This window comes from Enhydra lutris, unplaced genomic scaffold (assembly GCF_002288905.1).
Source record: "Enhydra lutris kenyoni isolate GAN:26980312 unplaced genomic scaffold, ASM228890v2 scaffoldscaffold41, whole genome shotgun sequence".
Classification (NCBI taxonomy): Eukaryota; Metazoa; Chordata; class Mammalia; order Carnivora; family Mustelidae; genus Enhydra; species Enhydra lutris.
In genome coordinates this window covers 6,574,074-6,589,826 of record NW_019154125.1, presented here as the reverse complement: position 1 = coordinate 6,589,826, position 15,753 = coordinate 6,574,074, and the positions used below count along the sequence as shown (strand labels likewise).

Genomic DNA, 15,753 nt, shown 5'->3' with positions numbered 1-15,753 from the left:
GAACAAATACGCTTTCAGGAGCATCAATTCCCCAAAAGTCCACCAGGTGTCTATCACAGGGCTCTATCTACAGAAGTTCCTCCCACAACACAGCCACAGAATTCTGCCACTAGTGAACGAAAATGGAATGAAGGAGATCCATCAATTCAGGGGTTCGAATAAAAGTCTAGAAACCCCTAGAGACTTTAGGGGCTCATAAAAACCCTCAATGATATGGAACATTTTACATGTGCATTTCCTAAGAAGAGGTTCCCAGGCCCCAAAAGAATGGACTCTCCCAGGATTCTAATATTCCAACTATTTATATACGTGTTGGGAAACAGAGCTGAGGGAGAAGGAAGTCACTTGTTACATCAGAACGCAAGTTAGAAGCCTAACCTCTCAGATCGCACTTTCTCATGTCTCCAAATGGTTTCCCTACATGTTGATTTCCCCACGTGGGGTAAGACTGACCCACCTGGTACTGTCCTGTTTGTTTGCTTTTTTATCATACCTACTCGCTGCCCTTCAACACAAGTGCCAGTGACATAAGCAATTAGCGGTTTAATCTACACTGTGGCTTTTCCCCAGACCTTCTTGGAATCTTCGGTTGGGAATACGGGCATCACCTATGGTTTGCTGCACTTGGAAAACTTCCAGAGCCAAGGCTGCACTGAGAATTCCCTGTCATTATTCGTGGCATGTATTTTCACTAGGTTTTCTCTAAGCGTGGAGTTGAAAGGAACCTCGTCAGGCTTTTTCAACAGGAAATTATGGAGGTGAAGGCTGTTGGGCTCTGCATCAAAAGCCCAGTTCAGGAGTCCCTGGGTGGCTCAGTCATTAAGCGTCTGCCTTCAGCTCAGGTCATGATCTCAGGGTCCTGGGACTGAGTCCCACATCGGGCTCCCTGCTCAGCGGGGAGCCTGCTTCTCCCTTGTCCACTCTCCCTGCTTGTGCTCTCTCTCTCTCTGATAAATAAATAAAAATCTTTTTTTAAAAAATAAAATAAAAAATTTAAAAATTTTAAAACAGCCCAGTTCACACCCTGGCTCTGACACCCAAGAACCAAACAGCCAGACCACATCACCTCTTTAAGCTTCCGTTTTCACATGGATGTAAGGGACGACAATAACAGCATTTGCAAGGACAATGTAAGAGCAAGATAATTCATGAGAATCACTTAGCATACTCCTACAGCACACACAACTGTTCAGTAGATACTGGCACTTCTTTTGAAGTCAAACCTTTGCATCTTGAGATAAATATTTAGCTACAATTTTCTGTGCAAAAAATAGACTGGAAATAATAAACCAACAGACTGCAAAAATAGAACGTCCTGCCTTCTCACAGCCTCTTCACATGTAATCACACATAATGGCGGCAACTAGAATCCACACACCAGGCACGGGGTCACCTGTGAGGAACAAGGACTAGAAAGTGCACTGCCTAAGCATATTTTAAGAAAGACTCCATTTCTGATTGACTTGGAAGCTGATTTTAAAGCTAGGTTAACTTTATATTTACATATTCTGAATCGAAGATAAATCTTTCAAGCCCCAGACCTCAGCCTGAAGCAAATTCTGTGAAAACAGCTTCTTCTAGAACAAACGATGGGAATCCACAGCCAGCCAGTCTCAAATCACTGCATTCTTGGAGAGAACTATTTCACAAGAAATGTTTTTCTCTGATCATAGCAATACTTTGAAGACTTCAAACATCAACAGAGATCGAGGGAAAAACACGTCTTTCTGAAATGCCAATTTTTTCTGAAGTAACCACCCCTCAAAACCTTTAGTCACTTCAAATGGTTTCAAGCGCGTACTGCGTTATCTCCCACTGAAAAGAGAGAGAGAGTGAGAAAGGAGCGGAATAATATTTCAGGATAAAAGTCTGTGATGAAATTCAAATGTCAGGGCAGTACAGAGACTATCACTGTCACACATTTCAGTAGGGATGACTTCGTCAATTTTTAATGCTACTCTACTTAAACATGGCTATCGGTTTTTAACCATTTAAAAGAGAGGGAGAGAGGACAGAGACCCAAGCTTCAGGGAGAAATGCTTGTCTTCTGAAGGTAACAGAGTTGAATAGCTATTCTCTGAATCGGCCGTGCACTCTACTTGGTCTAAAGCATTGACTCCAACCTTCACTGACTCATGAACCAGATAATTCAACTCAAAGTTCAGCTTTAAAACCTCTTTCTTTAAGAGTGCATTCAAAGTGCTAATTTTCAGGGCTTGTGGTTTGGCATTAATTATTTTTAAAGATTCCCAAGATCCTGTGAATATCCTCTAACAGAGGTCTTTTTACTTGCATCTCTGTTACCATGTTTAAAGAGAAAAGAACACATAAAAGTCAATTTTCTCATCTGGTTTTCTTTTCTGGTCAAGCAATGACACTGCGTGAATTAGTGTAATATAATTCCTTATGGCAGCAATCAAGTTAAGAGTCAAAAGCCAGATCTACTTAAATAGTCCATAAATACATATATAAACTCAGATTATGTCATTGATAGGACTCTCTACCTTTCACGTACTCAGTCTAATTGTTTTTGTTTATTTCATTTTCCTCAACCCACTATCTATTTTTTTCTAAAATCATTGCTTTTTTTTTTTTAAAGACTTCTCATCCATAAATCAACTCATCTGTCACAGACTCTACTTAGTCTCATTTTTCTCATTTTTCTGAGGAAGAGCTCAGAGAAGAGCCCAGTAAAACTAATGCCAACTTTCCCTTATTCCGATACCCAGGCCTGGTCTCTGCCACAGTCTTCCCGTCTTCATCTGAGGACAGTTACTGATGAGCTACACATAGGCAAACTTAGTCAAGAATTACAGTCTAGAGTTCATGACCACAGAGGAAGCGCTCTCTATCACGGAAGATGCTGAGAAAATATATCCAAAATTCCCCACAAGTGCCTAAAAAACACTCATTTTAAGAAAGGGAAGAGGGAGCATCCCAAGAGAGAGAACCTAGAGCTATATTATCACAGTGTGGTCACTGAGCATCCGAAATGCAGCTGGTTTGCCCTGAGGCAAGCTGGAAATGCAGGACACACGCCGGAAGTCAGACTTAGCATGAAGTAATCATGTAAAAAAATCCCATCCATGCTTTTTGTCTATTCGTTACATGTTAAAATGGTATTTGGAGTACACTGGGTTAAAATATACTATTTAAATTCATTTTAACTATTTATAATTAGATTGTTTTATTGTGACCCCTAGAAATTTTAGTCTTATATATGTGGCTCCTCGCATGGTGTTTCCACAGGATAGTCAACACTTCTCTTAAGAAACTCCACATTCTGATGTTAGAATGTGGTTCTAAATTACACATGGAGATAAATGTCAGTAGACAAGAAACAGGTGTCCTCAAAGTGTGCTTCCTGGGATAAGTTCCTGCCCCAGTCCTACTGGATCGGCAACTCCGGGGTGGGACCCAGCAATCTGTGTTCGAACAAGCCCACCCAAGTTTGGGAATTGTGGATAACAGAAGACAATTCACAACAGATGTCCCCAATTGCTTGAAACTGTTTTTCAAACATGACCATGCAGTGGTCCCACAGCAACTGGGGTCTTTAGGGTTAACAGCCCCTCGGAACCCATGTGGGGAGCACACAGACAAGAAAGACCCTGCTGCTGAGTCCTGGCCCTAAACAGACCTCGTTAGTCTCCCAGGACCAGGTGGGCTCTCAGATCCCTCTGGCCAAGCACACACCCATATCCTGACTAGGGCTGTCGGGGCGAGGAAGAGTCCTGCTTCTTGATCTCTAGGAAATATGTAACAGAGAAGGATGGAGAAGGGGCAAAACCGAGAAGAAAAGAAAATTAAAAGTGGTTTTCTAAGTTCTAACAGACATATATTCACACAGTGAGAAACAGTAAACACATTCATGTCCCTTTGCTTCGCTAGTGTTACTGAAGTTGAAAGAGAAAGAAACAAAAGACAGGCACATCTAACTGAAGAAAGCAGATAAACTAAGAAGGAGGAATAGATTAGTAAGGTGGAAACAGAGAAAGTCAGAAAGGGAGAGTAAAACTTAATCATTTCTCTGTGCATGCGTGCATACTTACACACATGCCATGATAGTATCAATTCTGACTACTGTTCACATTTTAATGTCTCTGGAAATCAGGATGGGTCTTACAATTTGTTGACAGATTTGATGAAATTTGGCATGTTTTATTCTGTTCTTGGAATCTCATCTCCAAACACAACCGTTCAGCTGAAAAAATTTTTTCCTTCAACTTCCTAATGCTTAGACCACTGTTTATTGCAAAGTAATTGAACATTCTAGATCATAGCAAAATCAAAGAAAATTACATACCATCCAACTGCACGTCTTTTCCCCTCGCATATGGTTTGCTAACCAAGAATTAGATGAAAAAATTCAACTGAGCAGAGGCTTCCAGTTGCTTACTCTAGAATTCCGGGTACCCCGGAGCATGTGAGTGTCCCGTGACGGGCTTAACGGTCAACACTACATGTCAAAAGGAGACGACTCCTCCTTAATTGAACTGCTGTGCTCTTCATTAGAAACTAGGATGATTTGGGGGCGCCCGGGTAGCCCAGTGGTTAAAGCCTCTGCCTTCGGCTCGGGTCATGACCTCAGGGTCCTGGAATCAAGCCCCGAGTAGGGCTCTCTGCTCAGCAGGGAGCCTGCTTCCTCCTCTCTCTCTTCTCTCTCTGCCTGCCTCTCTGCCTGCTTGTGACCTCTTGCTGTCAAATAAATTAATTTTTTAAAAAATCTTTAAAACTACGATGATTTGGAGGCTTTTCTTTAATGTGGCTAGTGCAGACACTCTTATCCTATGGCAGATGGTACACTGCAAGATAGCAATCATTGCCGTAATAAGACCCAATAGCCTAATTTACATACATTAACCCTGGGATCTGAAAGGAAACATTTTTTCTTCAATACGAAGTTTTATATTTCCCAACAGACTCAGCTATGCAAAGACCCTACCTACTATTTGCCAGTCCCTTTCATTGTTTTATACACAAATAATATTTTATAATCCCTCCGTCTCTGTTCCTCTTTAAAGTTAATAATACAAGACGTCTCAATTTTTCTTGGTCTAATATTTTAGAATCCCATCTCTCTCTTTGGTCCCTCTCATTTTTACTGCCCTCTCTGGACCTTTTCTATTTCTGCCCTGCTTTCTCTGAAGTTATATGAGCAGCAACAACAAAACATTTGGGTCAAGAGCAAACTAATTTATATTCTCCTAAATTTGTAATTTTTTTCCTAAATCACTCTAAGTTGCATTTTTAATGTGTGTGTGTGTGTGTGTGTGTGTGTGTGTGTGCATTTTAACACCGCTGCCTTCTGAGCAGATGCTATAATGGACCTTTGTGCTAATAGTACCTATATCTTTTTTCTTAAAAAGCTACTGCTAATTGGAAAGTCATCTATTTTCAAGAGCAGTTGAAGTTATTCCTTCTAATACACATCCCTTTGGCTTTGGCTCCCAATTAGGAGGATACGGCTTTTCCCAACAATCGAGGAACATGACTTGGGCTGTTAGGGTTATTAGAATCTCACTGGCCTTACCCAAAGGGACAACAGAAAGCAAGGTTCCCTTTGGTGAAGCTAGCCAGACGCAAAGGCATACACAGTGATTTGTCTCTGAATTTTGGCATAACATGCTAGTCAACAGGGGAGTAAAACATTATGGCTCACATTTACAGAACATCAGTTAACATTCAGAGTAAAGCTCAACAGTAACATTCCCAAGAATTAACAGGCTAGCAAGGGAATCCTTAACGGAATTCCAAGAGGAATTGAGAATGTTCTCTTTTGTGGCTCAACAAGGTTAATCCCAGCTAACTTCCAATAAACAGAAATTTATTGTGGTGATAAAATTTTATTTTTCACTAAAAGGTTTGATCTATTTTTAGAAAAATACCCCTAAACAAAACAATGCTGAACAAATGGGACTGTAGATTCAGGTTCTTCTAGTTCCTCACCATGCCTGAGACCTCTCCTTGTGGCTCAATCCAATTAATACTTTTCTACCCGTCATTTAATGTGTGTGCAAAATCTGATACTTTTCTTCTTTCCACTCCCTTTTTCTTAAAACTCACACCTTCCGTGGCTTCCCATCAACCTCCTGACTCTTCCCACCCCTTGAGTCAGGTCGTGGGGACAACATTCCCAATGCATGCCCTTATCAGCTGCCACTCCCCACGCTCCGCATGATTTCTTTTCTCTCCCTAAAGGATCTCCTTCCTTTTCTCCAAGGATGGCTTCAACCATCACCAATTATACCCCTTTCTTGGGACATCTCGAAGGCATCCTCAAACTCTCAGCAGTCACAACCATAAACTCCTAGTACTCTCCATAAAGCCTACTCTTCCATTTTTATTCCTTGTCATGAAGAGTGACACTACACACTCGCCAGTCACTCAAGCCAAAATCCAGGGAGTAATATGCAGGTTTGCCCTCCCTGAAAACCTGCCTATGTCTTCAGTCACCAATTCTACTGATTCTACTGCCTTTTTGTTTCTAAAGCCATTCCTCTCCTTTCATCCCACTGTCACAACCTTCTTTTTTAAAGATTTTATTTATTTAATTGACAGAGATCACAAGTAGGCGGAGAGGCAGGCAGAGAGAGAGGAGGGAAAGCAGGCTCCCCGCTGAGCAGAAAGCCTGACGTGGGGCTCTATCCCAGGACCCTGGGATCATGACCCAAGCCGAAGGCAGAGGCTTTAACCCACTGAGCCACCCAGGCGCCCTGACCACTGTCACAACCTTGACTCAGATTTACATCTTCATACTGGAGCTATAGAGAGGTCTCAGATTCAGACTTGGTCTTGTCTCTCTCTCTTTCTCACAACATTCCAGTAATTCCTTGCTGCCTTCAGGAAGCCTCCACAGCACAACATCAAGGCTCACTGATAAGTGTCAGGCCCATCCATGATCCCCCTCTTTGATTTCACGTCATGACATGGGCCTTTTACACTAACAGTGGCCATCTCCAAAGGCCTCTGTGCCTGTGCAGACACTTCTTCTCCAATTGACAATGCCCTCTAATACTCATGCCACATCCCATTATCTGGCTTGGGGAAGGTCTACCAGATGGCTAAATCTTATTGGGTGCCTGTCCTATGTGCTAGGACATATTCATGTCAAACTAAAGTACTGTTCACATGAAATTACTGTTCTTTATTTTTTTATTATTTTTTTAAGATTTTATTTATTTATTTGACAGAGATCACAAGGAGGCAGAGAGGCAGGCAGAGAGAGAGAGATGGGGAAGCAGGCTCCCTGCTGAGCAGAGAACCCAATGCAGGGCTCAATCCCAGGACCCTGGTATCATGACCTGAGCTGAAGGCAGAGGCTTAACCCACTGAGCCACCAAGGTGCCCCAGAAATTACTGTTCTTTAAATGTGAGCATATCTGCCTTTCCCCCTAGATGGTGAACCCCTTGATGTCAGAACTATGTCTTACTGTTCTTCCATTTTCTGTGCCTACTACGGCGCCTGGAATATAGAAAATGCCAAATTACCAAATTAATCAATGAATGCATGAATTAGTGAATAAATTATTCACCTTTTCTCAAAGGAGAAATTCCACATGCTAACATCTGCCTATGAAAAGGGTAAAGGAAGACAGGGCTATGGCAACACATTTTATCAGTAACTGTTTGTGTTAATAGTGTCAGGGACATGTAAAGGCCAATGAATGAATCCCGAGCAAAACATACTGCGTATCCAGCCTCAGTGTTTTGAAACTTAGTCATCTAAGAATTTGTGCTCCTTGCTGCAACAATGAGGAAGTGTGTATCATTGTCCTAAAAGCAAAGTGTAGGAAACATAAATGCAGGGGGGGTGTTTGATCTTTGATATACGTCATTCCCAGAACAATCGCAATTCTCCCAGCCCAGCTTAGGACGGCTGAGGCTGCAGTCTCACTCTGACCTGGTTGGGGGGCCAACAACAAGCATGGCCTTTACCCGTCCACCGGCTCATCCCAAACCTTCTTCCCTGCTTTGGAAATGTGATGTCAGTGAGAGAAGTGACTTGGACCAACTGGATAGCACATGGAGACTACTAAGACCCTTGGGACCCTACCGGCCTTGAAGAGTTCTCTTATAAAAGAGTTCTCTTATAAAAGTTTTCTCAGGAGGGGCGCCTGGGTGGCTCAGTGGGTTAAAGCCTCTGCCTTCAGCTCAGGTCATGATCTCAGGGTTCTAGGATCGAGCCCTGCATCGGGTTCTCTGCTCAGCGGGGAGACTGCTTCCTCCCCTCTCTCTGCCTGCCTCTCTGCCTACTTGTGTCAAATAAATAAATAAAATCTTTTAAAAAAAAAAAGCTTTCTCAGGAAAACCTCCCAAGAGACTATTTCTCCCATCTTCTCCACTCTTCCTTTCCCAAACTCTTTTCTTGGGTATCTCATTCATCCCTTGGCTCCTTGTCTTATGCCAAAGATCCCTAAATGTGTATGGCCACTTCAGCCTCAGACGATTTTATTCTCTGTTTCAGTCAGAAGAAATCAAACTCCTCCAACTGAGAACACAAAACATAGGCCAAAAAGGTAGAAACTTTCTCTAGTACCATGAGATTTTCCTGTCAAGGTCTGATATAGAAAGAAGATCTCAAAGAAGTTGTGGCGTCTTAAAGGGCAGGAGTTGAAAAGGGACAGTGGTTAAGCACCCATCACTGATCATCACCCAGAACTGAGCTGGATCCCAAAACCACCCAGTGGCATCTGGGCCCGCTTCTGTAAGGTACGGTTATCTGCCTCGCCTACCCTACTTAAATTCTCCCAGGCATCTGTCACTATTAAAGTCCCTCCTCCACGTGTTGGCCATTCACTCTCCCATCCTGCATCCCAGGACGTCACTCCCTCTCCAGTGTCCTTAAGTCCTTCTTAGCCCCCTGCATGAAGCCATCTCCAGCTGCACTGAGGTTTGGCAGTCAGCCGACCCTCTCGCCTCCTCCTCAACTTGAGCTCAACTCATCGTCAAATCCATCTCTTCTTCCTCTGGGACATGAATCCTGCATGCACATCCCAGCTCAGCAGGGAGTCTGCTAAGACTCTCTCTCCTTCCGCCCCTCCCGAGTTCATGTGTACACACTCCTGTGCTGGCTCACTCTCTAAATAAATAAATCTCTTCTGTGATAGGTCACTGAAATGTTGAGGTTGGTTTGTTACAGCAGCTAACATCTTTGTGGTTAAAATCCAAACCCATAATTATTAGTCCAAAGGTTTATCCCTAACATTAGAGTCAAATTTCTAATTTCTTTCCTCTCCTTTACCAGACTTACTCATAATATTTTGGGGGAATTATTCCCTGTCCCTCCTAGGCCATGCTGGGTTTCTTTCCTATGTGTGCCAGGAGCACCTTACTTCTCACAGCCAGCATAACCCATCTGTAGGATTCTTTGTCTCTTCCATTCTTGTAAATATCTTGAGGATAAAAACTGTTTTAATCTCCATATTCTTTGTGTGTCTGCTTGGCACTCAGGAATAGCTTCTTTGAAGAACACAAGGATAAATGAATAAATAAGGGATCTGTCATATTAAAAATATAAAAGCCTCAAGGTGGTGTGATCGAAGTCTGTAAAAGGCTGGAGAAGCTAATTTGGGAAGTTTTAAAATCAATCCTTAGAAAAACAAAAAGAAGAAGAAACTGTTAAAGGTTGAAAGGATTTTGAAGATTTAAGGACAAGCAAAGGATGGCTTTACTGAGTAGTTAATAAACTTGAGGTTCTTAGAAAGTGATAGGAGATGTAATAAAAATTTGTTAAAAAAAAAAAAAGGTCTCTAAAGGAAACTTCATTTGTTTGGAGTACAGTCTAAGGCTTCTGAGGTTGATCATGAAGGAAAAAATACAGCCTTTTAGAACACATCCCTTAGATCCCTGGAGGACAGGAGACATTTAAAGCACCTCTTTTGTAATAATATCAAAATCACTATTTAAACATATTGTAATGATGTTGCCTCATGTTCCACCAGCTAACATCCCATGACAGTTCAACTCAGTGCCCCCACCCACTGTGCATCAGCCTTTAGAGCACCGAGGCCAAGCCCAAGGTGAGACCAGAAGTGGAGGTGGAGAACAATCCAGCTCTTTCCAGAGCATTCTTTTTACCTCCTTCACCCTTCTGCTTACAGAACTCTTCCTGTGCAAGCCAAGAAAGAAGTATCACGAAGCCCCATGACTCACAGAAATAACCAACATTTTCACTTCCAAGACCTTTCTCCTCTCCACTGCTGGGGAATCCCACACAAAGAAATAACTAGACTAATCAAAAGTCTGACTATTACAGTGACTTCTATTTACTCTATAAAAACTAACTTTTAAAATACAGATCATAAACGATAGCTGGGTTTTATTCATCCCTGACCTTTCGATTGCTTTCACTGGTTCAAGACATCTAACTTTCATCTGTGGAGATGTGACTGATCTAAAGGAAGCTAAGACATAAAACAGACATTTCCCTTTTACAGAAACAATATTTAACCTTTAACTCAGAACTTCTTCTGAACGATTTAAAATGCTGTACTCACCTGCAGCTGGGATATCGTTAAAGGATATCGGAATAATATCCAGGTAACACCTTCACTGCAAGGCGGAATGGTAAGAGAGCCTTCATATACCCAATAATCCCGAAGCAAAGGATCTGTGCAACCGGGTGGACATGGCACGAAAAAGTAAGTTAATTAATAATACTTTGGAGGAGGCCAACAATAACTTTCCAGAATTACAAATCGTCTAAACAACACTTTTCAGAATGAGGTCATTTTAAACTACAGCCTCACACCTGTATTCTTAAACTGATCGTCACGGAGAAAATAACCAATGGGAAAATACGATGAGCCCTCGTTCTACTATTGATACTGATTTCGAACCATGATCACTCTGTGAGCCAAAGACGGCTCTACAAAGTTGATAGACTCATACATATGTGTACATATAGGTCCAGTTCAGTCACTTTCTTCATTTTTTTTAAAGATTTTACTTATTTATTTGACAGAGAGAGATCACAAGCAGGCAGAGCAGTAGGCAGAAAGAGAGGGAAGCAGGCTCCCTGCTGAGCAGAGAGCCCGATGCGGGACTCGATCCCATGACCCTGAGATCATGACCTGAGCCGAAGGCAAAGGCTTTCACCCACTGAGCCACCCAGGGGCCCCTCTTTATTTTTAAGATTGTATTTATTCATTTGTCGGAGAGAGAGGGAGAGATTAAGAGAGTGAGCACAAGCAGGGAGAACAGCAGGCAGAGCAGAAGCAGGCACCCTGCTGGGCAAGGAGCCCGATATGGGATCCGATCCCAGGACCCTGGGATCATGCCGAGCCAAAGACAGACGCTTAACCAACTGAGCCACCCAGCCATCCCAGGTTTGGTCACTTTAGAAGACATGTATCTGTGTTGTTTTTTACTATACTGAAGAATTTCCCTGACTTATTCATACCTAATCCACCCTTACTACCTGTGAGGCACTCTTCTAAGTATTTCACATGAATTCATTCAACCCTCACAGCAAACCAATGAGACAGGTATTATTGTTAGCCCTGTTTTCCAGATGGGGAAACTGAAGCACAGAGGGTGACATAATTTGCCCAAGGTCACTCAGCTAATAACTGGCAGAGCCAGGTTCAACACCAAGCCGTCTGACTTCAAAGACTGCACTTTTAAACATTCTGTTCTATGATAATTGTCTTTCTCTGACTGACTTATTTTGCTTAGCATAATATATATGATCTCTCTCATAGGAGGAATTTGAGAGGCAGGGCAGGGGTTCGTGGGGGGAAGGAGGGAAAAATGAAACAAGATGGGACCCGGGAGGGAGACAAACCAGAAGAGACTCTTAATCTCAGGGAACAAACTGAGGGTTGACGGGGAGTTGGGGGAGGGATGCGGTGGTTGGGTTATGGACACTGGGGAAGGTATGTGCTATGGTGAGTGCTGTGAATTGTGTAAGACTGAGGATTCACACACCTCTAACCCTGAAGCAAATAATGCATTATATGTTAATTAAAAAAACAGTAAAGAGAAGTTTTTGCATTTTTACATGCAATGATTTTAAAAGAATCTAAAGGCATTCTGTGATAATAAAGCAATTTTTACTGTTAAAAAATAAAAATAAAAATAAACATTCTGTTCTAGCTCTCTCTATACATCTCCCTCAACAGCAAAATACTGAGGTCCTATTATGACAGGACAAAAGAAATCTTTTAGTTCTGCATTAGAGGAATTCATGATCAAATATGATGGAGAGATGTTCAACACATGGCAAAAACTGGTTTGTTGTAGGCCACAGATGATACAATGCATCAGCCTACGTGGTTTTGTTTAAAACAATGAGAAACAGCATATAATTTAGGCAGAGAAATATGAAGACCAAAATTTTATACAAAACCACCTTTAACTACAAACTATGCTTTGAGTATTTTATACCGAGTTCTTAACATGTTTAGGTATACCTAAGTAATTAAGAGTAACATCTGTATGATAGTAGCACTGCAAAGACTTTACCTTATAATTAGATATAAACTTTATTTCACTCTAGAGATTAGTAAGAACCTCACTGACCAATCCTAGAAGTATATTAATGTTACGTTATTACACTCATGCTTTACACAGAGGTAGCAATTCTTGCAAATGAAAATCCAAAAGAAACTCTTCAGAGAATAATGGAAAAAGTGACAAAATGTTTGTTTCAAAAGGTTACTCACGTTTAGAGCAATCTGAAAGTACTACCTAGGACAGAGAATGTAAACTGTAAAGAAACTTTATTAACTAATAATATATAGTCGTATGTATTCGGAAGGAAACAACGCAATCATATTCACACAGTTAAAATCCTTCTTACACGACCGAGATTAACACCTACCTGGTAGTAAAGTGTTAGGATTAAAGCAGGGTATCGTTTTGGACTTCCCCTGAAAAAGAAAAAAATTCACCATATATTATCATAAGATTCCTCAATTTTAGAATAAAAAAATTACTAGCTCTAAGGACCCAGGTTGACATCTTTTCTGAATGGCATCCCGGACTCCAGATGTCTATAGACGTCCCACTCTGTCTTCTCAGGGGAGCTGCAGTGACTGATTCCAACAGGACACTCCTGTTCTGACTCCATGGCTATGTCATTGCGACCACAGTTCAATTCTCCCTACAATTTCAGAGTGAAATTTACAATTGTCTGTCTACTGTGTTGTCTGTCCCAGTTTTCCTGCTCCTAAGCACATCCACACCAAAGACCTGGGTTTTGGTGTAAAATGCCTGAACCTGGTTCAGAGAATTCTTTAGAAATGACCTTCCTCCTGCTACTCTGACCTCAGCTCTTAACCTTTTTGGCATTACAACCTGCCTCCTAAATTCTCATTCTGTTTCCTTTGCATTTGGTAACTTGTCTCTATGATCTATTGGAGATCCTCTTTTCTCCAGAGAGGGAGAACTAACACCTGAATGAAAATATTCAATTCTACTAACGCCTGGGTGGCACAGTCGGTTAAGCATCTGTCTCTTGGTTTTTGTTCAGGTCGTGATCTCAGGGTCCTGTGCTCGAGCCCTGAGACAGGCTCTGCACTCAGCATGGAGTCTGCTTGAGATTCTCTCTCCCTCGGCCTGCCCCTCCAGCTTATGCGCTCTCTTTCTCAAATGACTAAATTTTTAAAAAAATATATTCAATTCTTATCAACTTTTATCAAAGTTGTATTTAAATTTCAATAAAATAATTTCAATAAAATACTTGTGCCATTGTTCAATCATCACATTTGCAATCATTATTTTAAATGTCCCTTAAATTGCTCATGCCCTAGAGGCAAACAGACCTGTCATGATAGCTGGAGGTCTCTTGTAAGATTACTCTGTCAAAGCAGACATAACAAGTTAATACGTAACCTCTTAGTCTCTTCCTTACTTCTAGGAACAGTTTGACACTTTGTAAGAATCCAGCTTACTTGCTTCCCACCAGCCCCCTGTATTCCATAAAGATAGAGGTCGTATGAGCTGAAGCAATGAAAGAAAATTTCTCAACCCATTTCTATTAGACAAATGTCAGTCAAAATGTGTCCTTCCCCCTTCTTACCAGCTTTTTGACTAGTCTGTGCTTTCCCTTGGTAGCTGGATTCATTCTAAGCCTGCTCGGGAAATCTCTGGTAGACGTTTTTTCCCTCGTCCAAGACACCCTGGGCTTGCACCAGCCTCAAGCTAATCAGACTTCACTTCCAGATTGATTTTTGGATCGGCCGTGGGTCTTGGTCTTCGAATCTCTGCACTGTCTCTGCAGTAGCTCTTGAGGATTAAACTACTGCCCTCCGAGGCCACTCAGATTCCATAGATTCAACGTGCACGTGAAAAGCACTGGTTATATAACAGAGCTTGGCTTCCCAGCAAAGCTGGGCTGAATCACTACAGAATTGTATCAAACTAAATCACCTTCTCTGCGATACCTGATCTTACAGCTTATGCATACTTGCCTTTTTTCGTTTTTTAACATAAATACTTTTTAGTATAGTTGCCATAATTTTTGTTTCAATTACACAACTTTCCTATAACCAATGGGCGGAAGGGGTTAATTCCACAGGCCTGGAATGCTCAAAAAGCAGCCTGTCTTGAGGACTGGCCTTGATTGGCTCTGAGGTCTTGGAATATTCTGCCTGATAAGAGTGTTTCCGTATGCCAGAGGCCTTGGGCCACGCTGTACCAGTTGGACCAGAGGAGTTTATCCTGACAATGTGATTTATGATGAAGGCTTGGTTTGGCTGGGGCAGGGGGTGAGGCTGGGGTTAGTTACACAGACACTTCATGCCCACATAACGGACTCCTAATAAAATCCCTGTACACAAAGGTTCAGCGAGCTTCTCTAGTTGGTCACACTTCAAATGAGCTGTGGCATACCACAGTCGAAAGAGTTAGGTTCATCCCGTGATTCCACTGGGAGGGCACAGCTGGAAGCTTATGACTGGTGTCTCCTGGACTTAGCCCCATGCGCCTCCGCACTGTCCTCCTTTTTGATTTGTGTCTTTCCTCTGTCATAAACCACAACCAGAAGAGTAACAGCTACTGTGTGAGTCCTTTGTGCGCATCATCAAATCTGAGAGTGGTCTTGGGGACTGCTTTCATAACCGGTATTTTTATTTTCTTTTAAATAAGGACTTACCTTGTACTGAATATCCTGGAGGATTTCAGTCACAGCCTTCAAGCCTACGTGTTCTTTTCCTATCTGCAATACATAAAGCATAAACCATACCATAACTATCTTTAAATACTCCGCTTTCATTCAAAAGAACTAACAGAAAGTGAAGCTCAAGTCCTCCTGAATTTCCTTCTCTAGGAATAAATGACCTTTTCATTAATAACCAGGTCAGCATCTACAGAGGGCGATTAAAGTTGTAAGAGAGACTAGTACAAGAAAGTATTAGTTCTAAGACATTTTCGAGAATTCATTCTAAATTCATCTTACTAGGTAGAGATTACTACCCACTGTGCGATCTGCAGCCGACCCCTGAACAATGAGGGGGTTAAGGGCACTGACCCCTGTGCTGTTGGAAATCATGTACAATGTTTGACTCCCCTCAAAACTTAACTGCTAATAGCCCACTGTTGACCAGAAGCCTTACTGATAACAGCAGTCAATTAACATGTATTTTTGAATGTGACATGTATTATTACTCTATTCTTACAATAAGCTAGAGAAAAGAAAATGTTATTATGAAAATCCTAAAAAAAGGAAAATATATTTACAGTACTATAAAAAAATTCATGCATAAGTGGACCTGTGCAGTTTCAAAGTCAAGTTTGTTCAAGGGACAA

The 15,753-nt window shown here is 41.7% G+C and overlaps 1 protein-coding gene across 1 annotated transcript in view; it reads right to left on the bottom strand.

The window, feature by feature from the left end:
• The window catches only part of LOC111155430 (carbonic anhydrase 8), an 85,539-nt gene that overhangs the window by 20,542 nt on the left and 49,244 nt on the right, over positions 1 to 15,753 (bottom strand). Inside the window, exons 5-7 of the mRNA XM_022515585.1 lie at positions 15,101 to 15,163; positions 12,827 to 12,875; positions 10,500 to 10,612 (exon numbers count right to left, since the gene is read on the bottom strand). Coding sequence (XP_022371293.1) covers positions 10,500 to 10,612; positions 12,827 to 12,875; positions 15,101 to 15,163 — 225 coding nt within the window. The remainder of the gene's footprint in view (positions 1 to 10,499; positions 10,613 to 12,826; positions 12,876 to 15,100; positions 15,164 to 15,753) is intronic.